The sequence below is a fragment of the Aphelocoma coerulescens genome, chromosome 30, assembly GCF_041296385.1.
Source record: "Aphelocoma coerulescens isolate FSJ_1873_10779 chromosome 30, UR_Acoe_1.0, whole genome shotgun sequence".
Taxonomy (NCBI): Eukaryota; Metazoa; Chordata; class Aves; order Passeriformes; family Corvidae; genus Aphelocoma; species Aphelocoma coerulescens.
The window spans coordinates 1,421,464-1,441,276 of NC_091043.1; the positions used below are offsets into that span (position 1 = coordinate 1,421,464).

Sequence of the window (19,813 nt, forward strand, 5' to 3'; positions counted from 1 at the left end):
TTCCCACTCCAGGCGTGCCTATTCCCATTCCAGGGATGCCCATTCCCACTCCAGAGGTGCCCATTCCCACTCCAGGGGTGCCCATTCCCATCTCAGCAGTGCCCATTCCCACTCCAGGGATGCCCATTCCCATTCCTGGGGTGCCCATTCCCACTCCAGGTGTGCCCATTCCCACTCCAGGGGTGCCCATTCCCACTCCCAAGTGCTCATTCCCACTCCAGGGGTGCCCATTCCCATCCCAGGGGTGCCCATTCCCATTGCAGGGGTGCCCATTCCCACTCCAGGGATGCCCATTCCCATTCCCAAGTGCCCATTCCCATTTCAGGGATGCCCATTCCCACTCCAGAAGTGCCCATTCCCATTCCAGGAGTGCCCATTCCCACTCCAGGGGTGCCCATTCCCATTCCAGGGATGCCCATTCCCACTCCAGGAGTGCCCATTCCCACTCCAGGCATGCCCATTCCCATTCCCAGAGTGCCCATTCCCACTCCAGGGGTGCCCATTCCCACTCCAGGCGTGCCCATTCCCATTCCCAGAGTGCCCATTCCCATTCCAGGGATGCCCATTCCCACTCCAGGAGTGCCCATTCCCACTCCAGGGATGCCCATTCCCACTCCAGGAGTGCCCATTCCCACTCCAGGAGTGCCCATTCCCATTCCAGGGGTGCCCATTCCCACTCCAGGCGTGCCCATTCCCATTCCAGGGGTGCCCATTCCCACTCCAGGGGTGCCCATTCCCATTCCAGCAGTGCCCATTCCCATTCCAGGGGTGCCCATTCCCATTCCAGGAGTGCCCATTCCCACTCCAGGCGTGCCCATTCCCATTCCCAGAGTGCCCATTCCCATTCCAGGGATGCCCATTCCCACTCCAGGAGTGCCCATTCCCACTACAGGGGTGCCCATTCCCAGAGTGCCCATTCCCACTCCAGAAGTGCCCATTCCCACTCCAGGGGTGCCCATTCCCATTCCAGGAGTGCCCATCCCATTCCAGGGGTGCCCATTCCCATTCCAGGAGTGCCCATCCCATTGCAGGGGTGCCCATTCCCATTCCAGCAGTGCCCATTCCCATTCCAGGGGTGCCCATTCCCATTCCAGGAGTGCCCATTCCCACTCCAGGGGTTCCCATTCCCACTCCAGGGATGCCCATTCCCATTCCAGAAGTGCCCATTCCCATCCCAGGGGTGCCCATTCCCACTCCAAGAGTGCCCATTCCCATTCCTGGGGTGCCCATTCCCACTCCAGGGGTGCCCATTCCCATTCCCAGCGTTCCCATTCCCACTCCAGGGGTGCCCATTCCCATTCCAGGGGTGCCCATTCCCATTCCAGGAGTGCCCATTCCCACTCCAGAAGTGCCCATTCCCACTCCAGGAGTGCCCATTCCCACTCCAGGGGTGCCCATTCCCATTCCCAGAGTGCCCATTCCCACTCCAGCGGTACCCATTCCCATTCCCAAGTGCCCATTCCCATTCCAGGAGTGCCCATTCCCATTCCAGGGGTGCCCATCCCAAGCCCCCAGGAAAACACGGATGCCCACCCTGCGGCCGTTGCCCTCTCGCTCCGCTGGCCCGAGATAAGCGTTATCAGCTGATAACGGGCCCGGCTCTGCGGGAACCTGATAAGGACCAATCGCCGCCTTCGGAGCATTTTTGGGGACAAACAACGATTTTCCCGTATCCAGGAAGCTCCGGAATTCCCGGAAAAATCCCCCCTGGAATTTTTTTAAGGGATTCGGGACAAAAAAAAATCCAACCCCGAGCCCCGCTCTGGGTGGGAAGGGAATTCCAAGGGGATGAATTTTGGGAATATCGATTTTTTGGGGGATGGGGGGGGGTCATGAATATTCATGAGGTGGGGGAGCCACGCCCACAAGGGGCGATAAGGAATTCCGGCTTCCCGATATCCCAAATTGTGCTCGGAAGTTCCGGTTCCAGCCGGTTTCGGGCTCGTTGCTCGCCGAGGTCCAGCGGGGGCGGCTCCGGATCTGCCGAGGATTTTCCCGGAATTTTCCCGGAGGAGACCCCAAAGGTCCCGAATTTTTTCTTCGGAGCCCAGGTGAGAGCCCGGATTGGGCGGGGATTTTTTGGGAATCTCGGGAATTTGGGACATCTGGAATCGGGTGGGTTGGGGATTTGAAATTTGGGAATTCGGAATTTGGAATTTTTGACTTTCGAAATTCGGAATTTTGAAATTCGGAATTTGGGAATTTGGAAATTTCGGAATTTGAACCTTTTAAAATTCGGAATTTTTAAAGTCGGGAATTCAGAATTTTGGAATTTAGAATTTGGGATTTGGGAATTCAGAATTTTGGAATTAAATTTGAGAATTCAGAATTTCGGCATTTGTAATGTCTAAGTTTGGAATTTGGGAATTCAGAATTTTGGAATTCAGAATTTTGAAATTCGGAATTTGAGAATTCAGAATTTGAGAATTCGAAATTTAAGAATTCGGAATTTTGGAATTTTGAAATTTGGACCTTTTATAATCCGGAAGTTTTGAATTTTGAATTCGGAAATTCAGAATTTTCGAATTCGGAATTTTGAAATTCGAAATTTGGGTATTTAGAATTTTGGAATTCCGAATTTTTGAATTTTGAATTTTGAATTCGGAATTTTGGAATTCAGAATTTGGGAATTCAGAATTTCGGCATTTGAAATTTCGAAATTTGGAATTTGGGAACTCCGAATTTGGGAATTTACTACTTTGGAATTTCGAATTTGAGAATTCGGAATTTTGGAATTCAGAATTTGAAAATTGGGAATTTGGAAATTTGGACCTTTTAAAATTCAGAATTTTTGAATTTGGAATTTGGGAATTTGGAATTTTGAAATTCGGAATTTGGGAATTTGGAATTTTGAAATTCAGAATGTTGGAATTTGCTACTTTGGAATTCGGAATTTTGGAATTTGGAATTTAGGAAGTCGAAATTTTGGAATTCAGAATTTTGGAATTTGATATTTTGAAATTTTAAATTTTGAGATTTGGAATTTTGGAATTCAGAATTTTGGAATTTGGAATTTGGGAATTTTGGAATTCAGAATTTGGGAATTTGATACTTTGAAATTTGGAATTTTGGAATTTTGGAATTTGATACTTTGGAATTCGGAATTTGGAATTTTGGAAGTCAGAAATTTGGAAATCAGAATTTTGGAATTTGGAATTTGGAAATTGAGAATTTTGGAATTTGGAATTTGGTAATTTGATACTTTGGAATTTGGAATTTGGAATTTTGGAGTTCAGAATTTGGGAATTTGGGAACTTTGGAATTCGGAATTTCAGAATTTGCTACTTTGAAATTCACAAGTCGGGAATTCGGAATTTGGGAATTCGGAATTTCGGCATCGGCCTTCTCAAAGCGGCTGATTTCGGGAATTTTGGGGATTTCTGGGGGTTTTTTTGGGATTTGGTTTCGTAATATTTTCGGAACTGGGGTCCTGAAGGGATTCGGGAATTGGAGTTTCGGGAATTCTGGAATTTGGGTTTTGGGAATTCTGGAATTTCGGTTTTGGGGATTTTTTAATTTGGGTTTTGGGGATTTTTGAATTTCGGTTTTGGGGATTTTGGAATTGGATTTTTGGGGATTCTGGAATTTCGGTTTTGGGGATTCTGGAATTGGATTTTTGGGGATTCTGGAATTTCGGTTTTGGGGATTCTGGAATTGGATTTTTGGGATTCTGGAATTGCATTTTTGGGATTCTGGAATTTGGGATTTTGGGATTTTGAACGGGGCTATTTTGAGCTGAAAACCCCCATTTTTTGGCTATTTTGGAACTGAGTTATTTTGGGATTTTGGAACCAAAATTTCCAGAATTTGGGGAAATTTTTTCCGTATTTTGGACCTGGGGTATTTTAGGATTTTGGGATTTGTTTCTCTGGCATTTTGGGATCGGTTTTTTGGGGAATTTGGACCTGAGTTATTTTAAAACTCGGTCATTTCCCAACCTGGTTTTGTGGCGTTTCGGATCGGGGCTATTTTGGGATTTCCAAACTTGGTTTTTGGGATCTCGGATCGGGGCTATTTTGGGATCCCAAACGGGGCCAATTTGGGATCCCCAAACGGGGCCATTTTGGGATCCCAAACGGGGCTATTTTGGGATCCCGAACGGGGCTATTTTGGGATCCCAAATGGGGCTATTTTGGGATTCCCAAAAAGGGCTATTTTGGGATCCCAAACGGGGCTATTTTGGGGTCCCAAATGGGGCCATTTTGGGATTCCTGGTGGGGCTATTTTGGGATCCCAAACGGGGCCATTTTGGGATCCCAAACGGGGCCATTTTGGGATCCCAAACTGGGTTATTTTGGGATCCCAGTCGGGGCTATTTTGGGATCCCAAACGGGGCTATTTTGGGATCCCAAACGGGGCTATTTTGGGATCCCAAACGGGGCCATTTTGGGATTCCTTGTGGGGCTATTTTGGGATCCTGAACGGGGCTATTTTGGGATTCCTGGTGGGGCCATTTTGGGATCCCTGGTGGGGCTATTTTGGGATCTGAAACGGGGCCATTTTGGGATCCCAAATGGGGCCATTTTGGGATCCCTTACGGGGCTATTTCGGGATCCCAAACGGGGCCATTTTGGGGGTCCCAAAGGGGGCTATTTTGGGATTCCTGGTGGGGCTATTTTGGGATCCCAAACGGGGATATTTTGGGATTCAAAGCGGGGCGATTTTGGGATTCAAAGTGGGGCGATTTTGGGATACCAAACGGGGCTATTTTGGGATCCGAAACGGGGCTATTTTGGGATTCCTTACAGGGCTATTTTGGGATCCCCAAACGGGGATATTTTGGGATTCCTTACAGGGCTATTTTGGGATACCAAACGGAGATATTTTGGGATCCCAAATGGGGCCATTTTGGGATCCCAAACTGGGCTATTTTGGGATCCCAAACTGGGCCATTTTTGGACTCCAAACTGGGCTATTTTGGGATCCCAAACGGGGCCATTTTGGGATCCCAAACGGAGCCATTTTGGGATTCCATACAGGGCTATTTTGGGATCCCAAACAGGGCTATTTTGGGATTCCTGGTGGGGCTATTTTGGGATCCCAAACGGGGATATTTTGGGATTCAAAGCGGGGCGATTTTGGGATTCCATACAGGGCTATTTTGGGATCCCAAACGGGGCCATTTTGGGATTCCTGGTGGGGCTATTTTGGGATTCCAAATGGGGCTATTTTGGGATCCCAAACGGGGCCATTTTGGGATCCCAAATGGAGCTATTTTTGGATCCCAAACGGGGCCATTTTGGGATCCCAAATGGAGCTATTTTTGGATCCCAGTCGGGGCTATTTTGGGATCCCAAACGGGGCCATTTTGGGATCGCAAACGGGGCTATTTTGGGATTCCAAATGGGGCTATTTTGGGATCCCAAATGGGGATATTTTGGGATCCCAAATGGGGCTATTTTGGGATCCCAAATGGGGATATTTTGGGATCCCAAATGGGGATATTTTGGGATCCGAAACTGGGCTATTTTGGGATCCCAAACGGGGCTATTTTGGGATTCCTGGTGGGGCTATTTTGGGATCCCAGTTGGGGCTATTTTGGGATCCCAAACGGGGCCATTTTGGGATTCCTTGTGGGGCTATTTTGGGATCCTGAACGGGGCTATTTTGGGATTCCTGGTGGGGCCATTTTGGGATCCCTGGTGGGGCCATTTTGGGATCCCAAACGGGGATATTTTGGGATTCAAAGTGGGGCGATTTTGGGATACCAAAGGGGGCTATTTTGGGATCCTGAACGGGGTCTATTTTGGGATCCCAAATGGGGCTATTTTGGGATCCCAAATGGGGCTATTTTGGGATTCCAAATGGGGCTATTTTGGGATCCCAAATGGGGATATTTTGGGATCCCAAATGGGGATATTTTGGGATCCGAAACTGGGCTATTTTGGGATCCCAAACGGGGCTATTTTGGGATCCCAAACAGGGCTATTTTGGGATTCAAAGTGGGACGATTTTGGGACCTCAAAAGGGGCTATTTTGGGATCCCAAACGGGGCTATTTTGGGATTCCTGGTGGGGCTATTTTGGGATCCCAGTTGGGGCTACTTTGGGATCCCAAACGGGGCCATTTTGGGATTCCTTGTGGGGCTATTTTGGGATTCCTGGTGGGGCCATTTTGGGATCCCTGGTGGGGCTATTTTGGGATCTGAAACGGGGCCATTTTGGGATCCCAAATGGGGCCATTTCGGGATCCCAAACTGGGCTATTTTGGGATCCCAAACTGGGCCATTTTGGACCCCAAACTGGGCTATTTTGGGACCCCAAACGGGGCTATTTTGGGATCCTGAACGGGGCCATTTTGGGATCCCAAACTGGGCCATTTTGGGATTCCTGGTGGGGCTATTTTGGGATCCCAAACTGGGCTCATTTGGGATTTTCGGACGCGGTTTTCGGCTCTTGAAATTCGGTTTTGGGGCTATTTTGGAACGGGGCCATTTCGGTGTTTTCAAACTTGGGGTTTGGGGTTTGGGACCGGGCTTATTTTGGGATTTTGGAACCCCAAACTCCGGGATTTTGGAATTCGGTTTCCTGCTGTTTGGGGCCGGGGCGTTTGGGGGATTTTCCAACCTCATTTCCTGCTCCTCTGGAATTTGGTTGTTTTGGGATTTAGGAATTTTGGAGGGGATTTTGGACCTGGGTGGGTTTGGAGCTTTGAAATGGGGTTGGTTTGGGATTTTGGGTCCCGGTTTTCTGGGATTTTCGGAGGTTTTTTCTCTATTTTGGATCTGGGGGATTTTGGGATTTTGGGATTTGGATTTCGGGCGTTTTGGGATTTGGTTTTTTGGGGGATTTTGGTCCTGGGTTATCTTTGTGGCGTTTCGGAACAAGAATATTTTGGGATTTCCAAACCTGGTTTTGTGGGATTTTTGGACCAGGATTATTTTGGGATTTTGGAACCTTTTTTTTCTTGGTGTTTTTTTTTTTTTTTTTTGGAAAAAATCTCCCCTTGGACTCCCCTGGTGGAACAGCGAGAATTAATTAAATTAAATATCTCATTAATTAGCTACGAATTGAATCCAATCCTTCATTAAATAGCATTGAATTCAATAATCGCTTTTGATGTCATGAAATATTTAATTAAATAGGAATTCATGGTGAATGTAATTAAACCTTGATTTAATTGAAGATCAATTGAATTAAATATCGATTTAATGAAATATCGATTTAATTGAATATCAATTGAATTAAATATCAATTTAGTTAAGTATCAATTGAATTAAATATCGATTTAATTAAATAAATATCAATTTAATTAAGTATTAATTTAATTAAGTATCAATTTAATTATATATCAATTTAATTAAATATCAATTTAATTAAATATCAATTTAATTAAATATCAATTTAGCTAAGTATCAATTTAATTATCACTTTAATTAAATATCGATTTAATGAAATATCAATTTAATTGAATATCAATTTAATGAAATATCAATTGAATTAAATATCAATTGAATTAAGTATCAATTTAATTAAATATCGATTTAATTAAATATCAATTTAGTTAAGTATCAATTGAATTAAGTATCAATTTAATTAAATATCAATTGAATTAAGTATCAATTGAATTAAGTATCAATTTAATTAAATATCGATTTAATTAAATAACAAATTAATTAAATATCAATTTAGTTAAATATAGATTGAATTAAATATAGATTTAATGAAATATCAATTGAATTAAATACCGATTTAATTAACTACCGACGCAATTTTCAATTCACCATTTCAATCAACGGCGGCCTTGGCAGAAATGAAAATTGGGGGAAAAACCCCTCAAAAATGCGGTGCCTTAAATTTTAGACTTTCAAATCTCCTCCCACCTGCCCCTGGCACCAGAAAGGGCTGAAAATTCGGGATTTTGGGAAGATTTTTTCCGCCTCGAGGCAAAAGGGTTTGGGTGCAAATCCGACGGTTTTGGGGCTTCGAGGAGGAAAAAAAAGAAAAGGTTCCGAGTGGCAGCAGGAATTGGGAATTTTCCCTGAAATATTTGGATTTAGAGCAAAAAAATGGGAGTTGAGGCCGGTGTGGGGAGGGAGCAGCTGCAGGGGGAGATAAGAGAGGCCAGGAGAGATAAGAGGAGTTTGGGGGGAAAAAGCAGAAATTGGGCACTTCTGGGGTTGGGTGGGAGAGGCCTCAGGTGGGGTCGGGATTGGGGAGATTTTGGGATGGGAGAAGGGGGGGAGGGTGGGAGTTGGAAAGTTGGAAGAAATCAGTAAAATCAGCGAAAAAATCAGTGAAAAAATAGCGGAAAAATCAGGAAAAAAATGGGGAAAGTCAGGAAAAAACCACCGAAAAAATGACCCAAAAAATAGCAAAAGCCACCCGAAAAAGCACTAAAAAATATCGGAAACCTACCCAAAAAAATCACTAAAAAATATCGAAAACCCATCCAAAAAATCACCAAAAAATGACCCAAAAAAATAGCAAAAGCCACCCGAAAAAGCACTAAAAAATACCGAAAACCTACCCAAAATATCACCAAAAAATATCGAAAACCCATCGAAAAAATCACCAAAAAATATCGAAAACCTACCCAAAAAATCAGAAAAAAATAGCCAAAGCCACCCAAAAAATCACCACAAAATACCAAAACCCACCAAAAAATATCAAAAATCCACCCAAAAAAATCACTTAAAAAATATCGAAAAGCCACCCAAAAAATCACCCCAAAATCACCAAAAAATCACCAAAAAAATAGCAAAAGCCACCCCAACAATCACCAAAAAATATCGAAAACCTACCCAAAAAATCACCAAAAAATCTCGAAAACCCATCCAAAAAATCATGAAAAAATACCAAAACCCACCAAAAAATATCAAAAATCCACCCAAAAAAACCCACTCAAAAATATCGAAAACCCACCAAAAAATCACCCCAAAATCACCAAAAAAATAGCAAAAGCCAGCAAAAAATCACCCCAAAAATGACCAAAAAATTCTACCAAAACCCACCAAAAATCACCAAAAAATATCGAAACCAATCCAAAAAATCACCAAAAATACCAAAACCCACCAAAAAATTTCAAAAATCCATCCAAAAAATTACTCAAAAATATCGAAAACCCACCCAAAAAATCACCCAAAAATCACCAAAGAAATAGCAAAAGCCACCCAAAAATCACCCAAAAAATGACCAAAAAATTCTACCAAAACCCACCAAAAAAGCACTAAAAAATTATACCGAAACCCACCCAAAATCACCCCAAAATCACCAAAAAAAAAGCAAAAGCCAGCAAAAAATCGCCCCAAAAATCGCCAAAAAACATCCAAAACCCACCCAAAAAACCCACCAAAAAATACCAAAACCCACCCAAAAAATCACCCAAAAAATCACCAAAAAAATACCCCAAAAATCACAAAAAAATGCCAAAACCTACCAAAAAATCACCCAAAAATCACAAAAAAATAGCAAAAGCCACCCAATCACCAAAAAATATCCAAAACCCACCAAAAAAATCACGCAAAAAATCACAAAAAAACCATCAAAAACCCGCCCAAAAAATCACCCAAAAAAATCACCCAAAAAATATCCCAACCCCCCCAAAAAATCACCCAAAAATCACCAAAAAACATCAAAAACCCACCCAAAAATCACTAAAAAAGCTAAAATCCACAAAAAAACCCACCCAAAAATAACCCAAAAATTTAAAAAAAATAGCAAAAGCCACCCAAAAAATCACCCAGAAATTACAAAAAAATACCAAAAGCCACCCAAAAAAATCACCAAAAAAATCATAAAAAAGCCAAAACCCACCAAAAAATCACCCAAAAATCACTAAAAAATATCCAAAACCCACCCCAAAAAAATCACTCAAAAAAATCACCAAAAAATATCCAAAAATCACCAAAAAAAGCCAAAATCCACCCCAAAAATCACCCAAAAATCACCAAAAAATACCTAAAACTCACCCAAAAAATCACAAAAAAATATCCAAAACCCACCCAAAAAATCACTCAAAAATCACAAAAAATATCCAAAAATCACCCAAAAATCACCAAAAAAAGCCAAAACCCACCCAAAAAATCACTCAAAAATCACCAAAAAATATCCAAAAATCACCCAAAAAGTCATCCAAAAATCACCAAAAAATATCCAAAAATCACCCAAAAAATCACCCCAAAATCACCAAAAAATATCCAAAAATCACCCAAAAATCACCAAAAAAAGCCAAACCCCCCCCAAAAATCACCCCAAAAATCACTAAAAAATATCCAAAACCCACCCAAAAAATCACTCAAAAAATCACCAAAAAATACCCAAAACCCACCCTAAAAGTCACCCAAAAATCACCAAGAAATATTCAAAAATCACCCAAAAATCACCAAAAAAAGCCAAAACCCCCCCAAAAATCACCCCAAAAATCACAAAAAAATATCCAAAACCCACCCAAAAAATCACTCAAAAATCACCAAAAAATATCCAAAAATCACCCAAAAAATCACCCAAAAATCACCAAAAAATATCCAAAAATCACCCAAAAATCACCAAAAAATACCCAAAACCCACCCAAAAAGTCACCCAAAAATCACCAAAAAATATCCAAAAATCACCCAAAAAATCACCCCAAAATCACCAAAAAATATCCAAAAATCACCCAAAAATCACCAAAAAAAGCCAAACCCCCCCCCCAAATCACCCCAAAAATCACTAAAAAATATCCAAAACCCACCCAAAAAATCACTCAAAAAATCACCAAAAAATACCCAAAACCCACCCTAAAAGTCACCCAAAAATCACCAAGAAATATTCAAAAATCACCCAAAAATCACCAAAAAAAGCCAAAACCCCCCCAAAAATCACCCCAAAAATCACTAAAAAATATCCAAAACCCACCCAAAAAAATCATTCAAAAATCACCAAAAAATATCCAAAAATCACCCAAAAAATCACCAAAAAATCACCAAAAAATATCCAAAAATCACCCAAAAATCACCAAAAAAAGCCAAAACCCCCCCCAAAAATCACTCAAAAATCACCAAAAAATATCCAAAAATCACCCAAAAAATCACCCAAAAATCACCAAAAAAAACCAAAACCCCCCCAAAAAATCACCCCAAAAATCGCCCCCAAACCATCCAAACCCAGCAAAACCCGACAAAAGCCCCAAAAGCGCCCAAAGCGCCCCAAAAAGGCCAAAGAAACGGTCAAAAAGGGCTGGCGAGAAGCTGATAAGCGTTATCAGCACAAGGCTCTGCTGCTGCCATTAATATCATCATTATTAGCTTGTTATTAGTACTATTATTACGTTATTATTTTTATTATTTTTGTTATTTTTTAATTATTATTTTCTTATCGTTACTATTATTATTTTTTATTAATTTTTTCTTGCTCAGCTTATTAGTATTTTATTAATATTCCTGATATTATTATAATCACTATTATTTTATTATTTTAATTATTATTTATGTTATGGTTCTTTTATTATTTTAATTATTGTTATTATTACGTTATTGTTGTATTACTATTATTGGTTTTTTTTAATTTTTATTTTATTAATATTACTATTATTTTTTTATTAATTTCTTACTGCTGATATTATTTTATTAGTATTACTGTTATTATTATAATTACTATTATTTTATCAATATTTTAATTATTATTTATATTACTATTGTTCTTTTATTATTTTAAGTATTATTATTACAATGTTATTATTTATTACTATTATTGTTATTTTTTAGTTATTATTTTATTTTTACTATTATTATTTTTTACTAATTTCTTTTTGTTATTGTTATTGTTATTTTATTAATCTTACTGTTATTATTACTAATATTATTTTTATTATTATTTTTATTTTTTTATTATTATTTTTATTATTTTTATTATTATTTTTACTTTTTTATTATTTTTTATTATTTTTTATTATTATTTATTATTATTTATATTATTGTTATTTTATTATTTTTATTAGTGTTATTATTATTACATTATTAACATTTTTTATTATTGTTATTTTTAATTATTATTTTATTATTTTTTAAAATTAATTTCTTATTATTACCGTCATTATTATTGTTATTTTATTAATATTATTTTTATTATGATATTATTTTTTACTATTATGATATTATTTTTTACTATTATTATTTTTCAATTCTTATTATATTATTCTTACTGTTATTATTATTTTTTATAAATTTCTTACTATTTCTGTCATTGTTATTATTTTATTTATATTATTGGGTTTATTAATTTTATTTTTATTATTGTTATTATGTTATTATTATTTTACTATTATTTCTAATTATTATTTTACTATTGTTATTTTTAATTCTTATTTTACTATTATTATTTTTAATTCTTATTTTATTATTGCTACTGTTATTATTTTAAATTAATTTCTTACTGTTACTGTCATTGTTATTGTGATTTTATTAATATTGTTCTTCTATTAATATTGTCTTTATTATTGTTATTATTATGTTATTATTTTTAATTACTGTTATTTTTTAATTATTATTTTATTATTGTTACTATTCTTATTATTTTTTATAAATTTCTTGCTATTAAGGCATTGTTATCATTATTTTATTAATATTATTATTTTATTAATATTATTATTATTTATTAATATTATTATTATTTATTAATATTATTTATTAATATTATTATTATACTGATAAGATTATTTTATTATTTTTAAAATTCCTTGTATCATTATTGTTGCCTTATTATTTTTATTATTTTTCTTATCGTTACAATTATTTTACTATTATTAATGTTATTTTTTAATTATCATTTTATTATTGCTACTGTTTTCATTAATCTTTATTAATTCCTTATTATTATTATTATTATTATTATTATCGGTATTTTACTAATATTGGTTATTTTATTAATACGATTGTTAATTTATTCATATTATTTTGATTATTGTTGGTATTATCATTGGAATTTTATTTTTGGGATCCTTGGGATCCCCGGGATCGTTGGGATTTGGGGGATTTGGGGGATTTTTGGGGATTTTGGGGATTTTTGGGATCCCCGGGATCGTTGGGATTTGGGGGATTTGGGGGATTTTTGGGGATTTTGGGGATTTTTGGGATCGTTGGGATTTTGGGGATTTTGGGGATTTTTGGGATCCCCAGGATCGTTGGGATTTGGGGGATTTTGGGGATTTTGGGGATTTTTGGGATCCCCGGGATTGTTGGGATTTTGGGGATTTTGGGGAATTTTGGGGATTTTGGGGATTTTTGGGATCATTGGGATTTTTGGGATCCCCGGGATCGTTGGGATTTTTGGGATTTTGGGGATTTTTGGGATTTTGGGATTTTCGGGATTTTTGGGATCCCCGGGATCGTTGGGATTTGGGGGATTTGGGGGATTTTTGGGGATTTTGGGGATTTTTGGGATCGTTGGGATTTTGGGGATTTTGGGGATTTTTGGGATCCCCAGGATCGTTGGGATTTGGGGGATTTTGGGGATTTTGGGGATTTTTGGGATCCCCGGGATTGTTGGGATTTTGGGGATTTTGGGGGATTTGGGGGATTTTTGGGATCCTTGGGATTTTGGGGATTTTGGGGATTTTTGGGATCCCCAGGATCCTTGGGATTTTGGGGATTTTTGGGGATTTTGGTGATTTTTGGGATCCTTGGGATTTTTGGGATCCCCGGGATCGTTGGGATTTGGGGGATTGTTGGGATTTTGGGGATTTTGGGGATTTTTGGGATCCCGGGGATTGTTGGGATCCCCGGGATCGTTGGGATTTGGGGGATTGTTGGGATTTGGGGATTTTGGGGAATTTTGGGATCCCTGGCATCCCTGGGATCGTTGGGATCATTGGGATCGTTGGGATTGTTGGGATCGTTGGGATTTTGGGGATTGTTGGGACTTTCGGGATTTTCGGGATTTTTGGGATCACTGATCCCGGGGATTGTTGGGATCGTTGGGATTTTGGGGATTGTTGGGATCATTGGGATTGTTGGGATCATGGGGATTTTTGGGATCGTTGGGATCCCTGGGATCATTGGGATCTTTGGGATTTTTGGGATCATTGGGATTTTGGGGATTTTTGGGATCGTTGGGATTTTTGGGATTTTCGGGATTTTTGGGATCCCCGGGATCGTTGGGATTTTGGGGATTTTTGGGATTGTTGGGATTTTTGGGATCCCTGGGATCGTTGGGATTTTTGGGATTGTTGGGATTGTTGGGATTTTTGGGATCGTTGAGATCATTGGGATTTTTGGGATTTTTGGGATCGTTGAGATCATTGGGATTGTTGGGATTTTTGGGATTTTTGGGATCCCTGGCATCGTTGGGATTTTTGGGATCCCTGGCATCGTTGGGATTTTTAGGATCATTGGGATCATCCCAAGGCAGCCAAAACCCCTGGGAAAATCCGGAAGCGGAAAAAAATCCCCCAAATCCGGAACATTCCCTTCGCACCCGGGGGAAAGGCGGGAGAGCAAAATGGGGCCAAAATCAGCAAAAACGGGCAAAAAACCCGGCGGGAAATTCGGGATTTTCCAGCTGATTTTGGGAATTCCCAGAAGAAATTCCAGGGAATTCCCGTTTTTTCCACCTCGGGAAATTTGGGATTTTCCAGCTGATTTTGGGGAATTCCCATTTTGGGATTTTCCAGCTGATTTCGGGGAATTCCCAGCAGGAATTTTCCAGGGAATTCCCGCTTTTTCCACATCAGGAAATTTGGGATTTTCCAGCTGATTTCAGGGAATTCCCAGCAGGAATTTTCCAGGGAATTCCCGGTTTTCCACATCGGGAAATTTGGGATTTTCCAGCTGATTTCGGGGAATTCCCAGCAGGAATTTTCCAGGGAATTCCCGTTTTTTCCATGTTGGGAAATTTGGGATTTTCCAGCTGATTTCAGGGAATTCCCAGCAGGAATTCCAGGGAATTCCCACTTTTTCCATGTTGGGAAATTTGGGATTTTCCAGCTGATTTCGGGGAATTCCCAGAAGAAATTCCAGGGAATTCCCGCTTTTTCCACCTCGGGAAATTTGGGATTTTCCAGCTGATTTTGGGAATTCCCAGCAGGAATTCCAGGGAATTCCCACTTTTTCCACGTGGGGAAATTTGGGATTTTCCAGCTGATTTCAGGGAATTCCCATTTTGGGATTTTCCAGCTGATTTCGGGGAATTCCCAGAAAAAATTCCAGGGAATTCCCGTTTTTCCCACATCAGGAAATTTGGGATTTTCCAGCTGATTTCAGGGAATTCCCAGCAGGAATTTTCCAGGGAATTCCCGTTTTTCCATTTCGGGAAATTTGGGATTTTCCAGCTGATTTCAGGGAATTCCCAGCAGGAATTCCAGGGAATTCCCACTTTTTCCACGTGGGGAAATTTGGGATTTTCCAGCTGATTTCAGGGAATTCCCATTTTGGGATTTTCCAGCTGATTTCGGGGAATTCCCAGAAAAAATTCCAGGGAATTCCCGTTTTTCCCACATCAGGAAATTTGGGATTTTCCAGCTGATTTCAGGGAATTCCCAGCAGGAATTTTCCAGGGAATTCCCGTTTTTCCATTTCGGGAAATTTGGGATTTTCCAGCTGATTTCAGGGAATTCCCAGCAGGAATTTTCCAGGGAATTCCCACCTTTTCCACATCGGGAAATTCGGGATTTTCCAGCTGATTTCGGGGAATTCCCAGCAGGAATTTTCCAGGGAATTCCCGTTTTTTCCACATCAGGAAATTTGGGATTTTCCAGCTGATTTCAGGGAATTCCCAGCAGGAATTCCAGGGAATTCCCACTTTTTCCACATTGGGAAATTTGGGATTTTCCAGCTGATTTCAGGGAATTCCCATTTTGGGATTTTCCAGCTGATTTCGGGGAATTCCCAGAAAAAATTCCAGGGAATTCCCGTTTTTCCCACATCAGGAAATTTGGGATTTTCCAGCTGATTTTGGGAATTCCCAGCAGGAATTCCAGGGAATTCCCACTTTTTCCACCTCGGGAAATTTGGGATTTTCCAGCTGATTTTGGGAATTCCCAGCAGGAATTTTCCAGGGAATTCCCGTTTTTTCCACCTCGGGAAATTTGGGATTTTCCAGCTGATTTCGGGGAATTCCCAGAAGAAATTCCAGGGAATTCCCACTTTTTCCACCTCGGGAAATTTGGGATTTTCCAGCTGATTTCAGGGATTTCCCAGGAATTCCCATTTTTCCGTGCTCGGAGCCGGATGTGGATTTGGGAAGCCAAACGAGCCTTGGATTCCTTCGGGAATTTCGGGATCTTTTCCCGGATTTTTGGGGTTTTTTTCCCTCTTTTTGGTTGGAATTTCCTCCAGCTCTGGGAAAATCTCCAGATTGGATCCATCCACATTTTTTTTCCCATTTTTCCAAGGTTTTTCCAATTCAAATTTCAATTTCCGGCTCCGGATTTCCTTGGAATTCCGCTCCCAAATCGGGATTTTGGCGCCAAAAATCGGCCGAGAATCCCCGGAAAATTTGGGAATTCCACACCAGGAGGATTCCAAAGGAATTTTTTTGGCTCCGTCCTCATTCCCAAAGATGGAATTTGCACCTTCCCAGCCCCAAATCCAGGGCGGAATTCCAGGGATTTGGGGGATTCGGAGGCAAATCCCAACTCGGGAGTTGAGGCAGAGCCGAGAAAAAGGGAGGGAAATCCCGGAAAAATTCGGGAATTGCGGCAGGAAAAGGGGGAATTTCCAGGTTGGGGCGGTTCCGGGGGAATTTGGATAATTTTTGGTGATTTTTTGGTGATTTTTTGGTGATTTTTTGGGGGGGTTTTGGATATTTTTTGGTGATTTTTTGGGGGGGTTTTTGCTATTTTTTGGTGATTTTTTGGGGTGGGTTTTGGCATGTTTTTTGTGATTTTTTGGGTGATTTTTTGGGGGGTTTTGGATATTTTTTGGTGATTTTTTTGGGTTTTTTTGGGGGGAGGTTGCTATTTTTTTAGTGATTTTTGGGTGATTTTTTGGTGGGTTTTGGATATTTTTTGGTGATTTTTTGGGTGGGTTTTTGGCATTTTTTTGTGATTTTTGGGTGATTTTTTGGGTGATTTTTTGGGTGGGTTTTTGATGGTTTTTTGTGCTTTTTGGGTGATTTTTTGGGTGGGTTTTTGATTTTTTTTGGTGATTTTTGGGAGATTTTTTTGGGTGGCTTTTGCTATTTTTTTGTGATTTTTGGGTGATTTTTTGGTGGGTTTGGGCATTTTTTTGTGATTTTTTTGGGTGATTTTTGGGTGATTTTTTGGGGTGGGTTTTGGATATTTTTTAGTGATTTTTGGGTGATTTTTTGGGTGGGTTTTGCTATTTTTTTGTGATTTTTGGGTGATTTTTTGGGGGGGTTGGATATTTTTTGGTGATTTTTTGGGGTGGGTTTTGGCATGTTTTTTGTGATTTTTTGGGGGGGTTTGGATATTTTTTGGTGATTTTTTTGGGTGTTTTTTTGGGGGGGTTGCTATTTTTTTAGTGATTTTTGGGTGATTTTTTGGTGGGTTTTGGGTATTTTTTGGTGACTTTTTGGGTGGGTTTTTGCTTTTTTTGTGATTTTTGGGTGATTTTTTGGGTGATTTTTTGGGTGGGTTTTTGATGGTTTTTTGTGCTTTTTGGGTGATTTTTTGGGTGGGTTTTTGATTTTTTTTGGTGATTTTTGGGTGATTTTTTGGGTGGGTTTTGCTATTTTTTTGTGATTTTTGGGTGATTTTTTGGGGGGGTTTTGGCATGTTTTTTGTGATTTTTTGGGTGATTTTTTGGGTGGGTTTGGATAGTTTTTGGTGATTTTTTTGGTGTTTTTTTGGGGAGGCTGCTATTTTTTTAGTGATTTTTGGGTGATTTTTTGGTGGGTTTTGGGTATTTTTTGGTGATTTTTTGGGTGGGTTTTTGGCATTTTTTTGTGATTTTTGGGTGATTTTTTGGTGATTTTTTGGGTGGGTTTTTGATTTTTTTTGGTGCTTTTTGGGTGATTTTTTGGGTGGGTTTTGGATGTTTTTTTGTGATTTTTTGGGTGGGTTTTCGCTATTTTTTGGTGATTTTTGGGTGATTTTTTGGTGATTTTTTTGGGTGGGTTTTTGATGTTTTTTTGTGATTTTTGGGTGATTTTTTTGGTGATTTTTTGGGTGGGTTTTTGATTTTTTTTGTGATTTTTGGGTGATTTTTTGGGTGGGTTTTAGATAATTTTTTTGGGGGGGTTGGATATTTTTTGGTGATTTTTTGGGGTGGGTTTTTGCTATTTTTTTGTGATTTTTTGGTGGGTTTTGGCATGTTTTTATGACTTTTTTTGGGTGATTTTTTGGGTGGGTTTTGGATATTTTTTGGTGATTTTTGGGTGATTTTTTGGGTGGCTTTTGCTATTTTTTTGTGATTTTTTTGGTGATCTTTTTGGGTGGGTTTTTGCTATTTTTTAGTGATTTTTTGGTGGGTTTTGGCATTTTTTGGGTGATTTTTTGGGGTGGGTTTTTCATTTTTTTTGGTGATTTTGGGTGATATTTTGGGTGGCTTTTACTATTTTTTTTGTGATTTTTTGGTGATTTTTGGGTGGGTTTTTGCTATTTTTTGGGGTGATTTTTGGGTGATTTTTTGGTGGGTTTTGGATATTTTTTGGGTGATTTTTTTGGGTGGGTTTTGCTATTTTATTGTGATTTTTGGGTGATTTTTTGGTGGGTTTTGGCATTTTTTTGTGATTTTTTGGGTGATATTTTGGATGATTTTTTGGGGTGGGTTTTTGATGGTTTTTTGTGATTTTTTCGGTGATTTTTTGGGTGGGTTTTGGATATTTTTTGGTGATTTTTGGGTGATTTTTTGGGTGGCTTTTGCTATTTTTTTGTGATTTTCTGGGTGATTTTGGGGGGGGTTGATATTTTTTTGTGATTTTTGGGTGATTTTTTGGTGGGTTTTGGATATTTTTTGGTGATTTTTTTTGGGCGGGATTTTGCGATTTTTTGGTGATTTTTTGGGGTTGGTTTTGGATGTTTTTTGATTTTTTGCTGGCTTTTGCTATTTTTTTGGTGATTTTTGGGGTGATTTTTGCTATTTTTTGGGTGATTTTTGGGTGATTTTTTGGGTGGGTTTTGGATATTTTTTGTGATTTTTTTGGTGATTTTTTGGGTGGGTTCTTGCTATTTTTTGGTGATTTTTTGGGTGATTTTTGGGGGGGGGTTGATATTTTTTGGGGTGATTTTTTGGGTGGGTTTTGGATATTTTTGGGTGATTTTTTGGGTGGCTTTTGGTGATTTTTTGGGAGTGAAATCCGGATTTTTGGCCCCGTTTTTGCCTCTCCAGGAGAATCCCAGGACGCGGCCATGGCGGAGTCGCGGCGCGGAGCCGACACTCGGAGCCAAGGTGGGGGCAGAAAACGGGAGCGGGAATTTGGGGATTTAAATTCACTTTTGGGATGGGAATTTTGGGGATTTAAATTCACTTTTGGGATGGGAATTTTTGGGATTGAATTCCGGGTCAGAATAGGAATTTTGGGGATTAAATTCCCCTTTGGGTTTGGAATTTTTGGGATTTAAAGTCCCCTTTGGGATGGGAATTTTGGGATTGAATTCCACCTCGGGATGGGAATTTTCAGGATTTAAATTCCACCTTTGGATGGAAATTTTGGGATTGAATTCCACCTTTGGAATGGGAATTTTGGGATCGAATTCCACCTCGGGATGGGAATTTTGGGATCGAATTCCACCTCGGGATGGGAATGTTGCCCCTTCCCCAACCCACCCCCATCACAGATAAACCCACCCCCACCCCCTCTGGAATTCCCCCCTCAACCCCCCCCAAAAAAACCCCCCAAAAAACCCCAAAATCCCACTCCAGAACTCCCCCAAAAAATCTGCAAAAATCCCCCAAATTCCCAAAAAACCCCCTCAGATTTCACTCCCCCGAAAATTC

At 39.7% G+C, this 19,813-nt stretch overlaps 1 protein-coding gene across 1 annotated transcript in view; it reads left to right on the forward strand.

Moving 5' to 3' along the window:
• Positions 1 to 1,943: 1,943 nt before the first annotated feature.
• LOC138100259 (CD209 antigen-like protein C) overlaps positions 1,944 to 19,813 on the forward strand; it is a 38,770-nt gene continuing 20,900 nt past the window's right edge. Inside the window, exons 1-2 of the mRNA XM_068998049.1 lie at positions 1,944 to 2,051; positions 19,205 to 19,264. Of these exons, the coding sequence (XP_068854150.1) occupies positions 19,225 to 19,264 (40 nt within the window). The 5' untranslated portion in view covers positions 1,944 to 2,051; positions 19,205 to 19,224. The remainder of the gene's footprint in view (positions 2,052 to 19,204; positions 19,265 to 19,813) is intronic.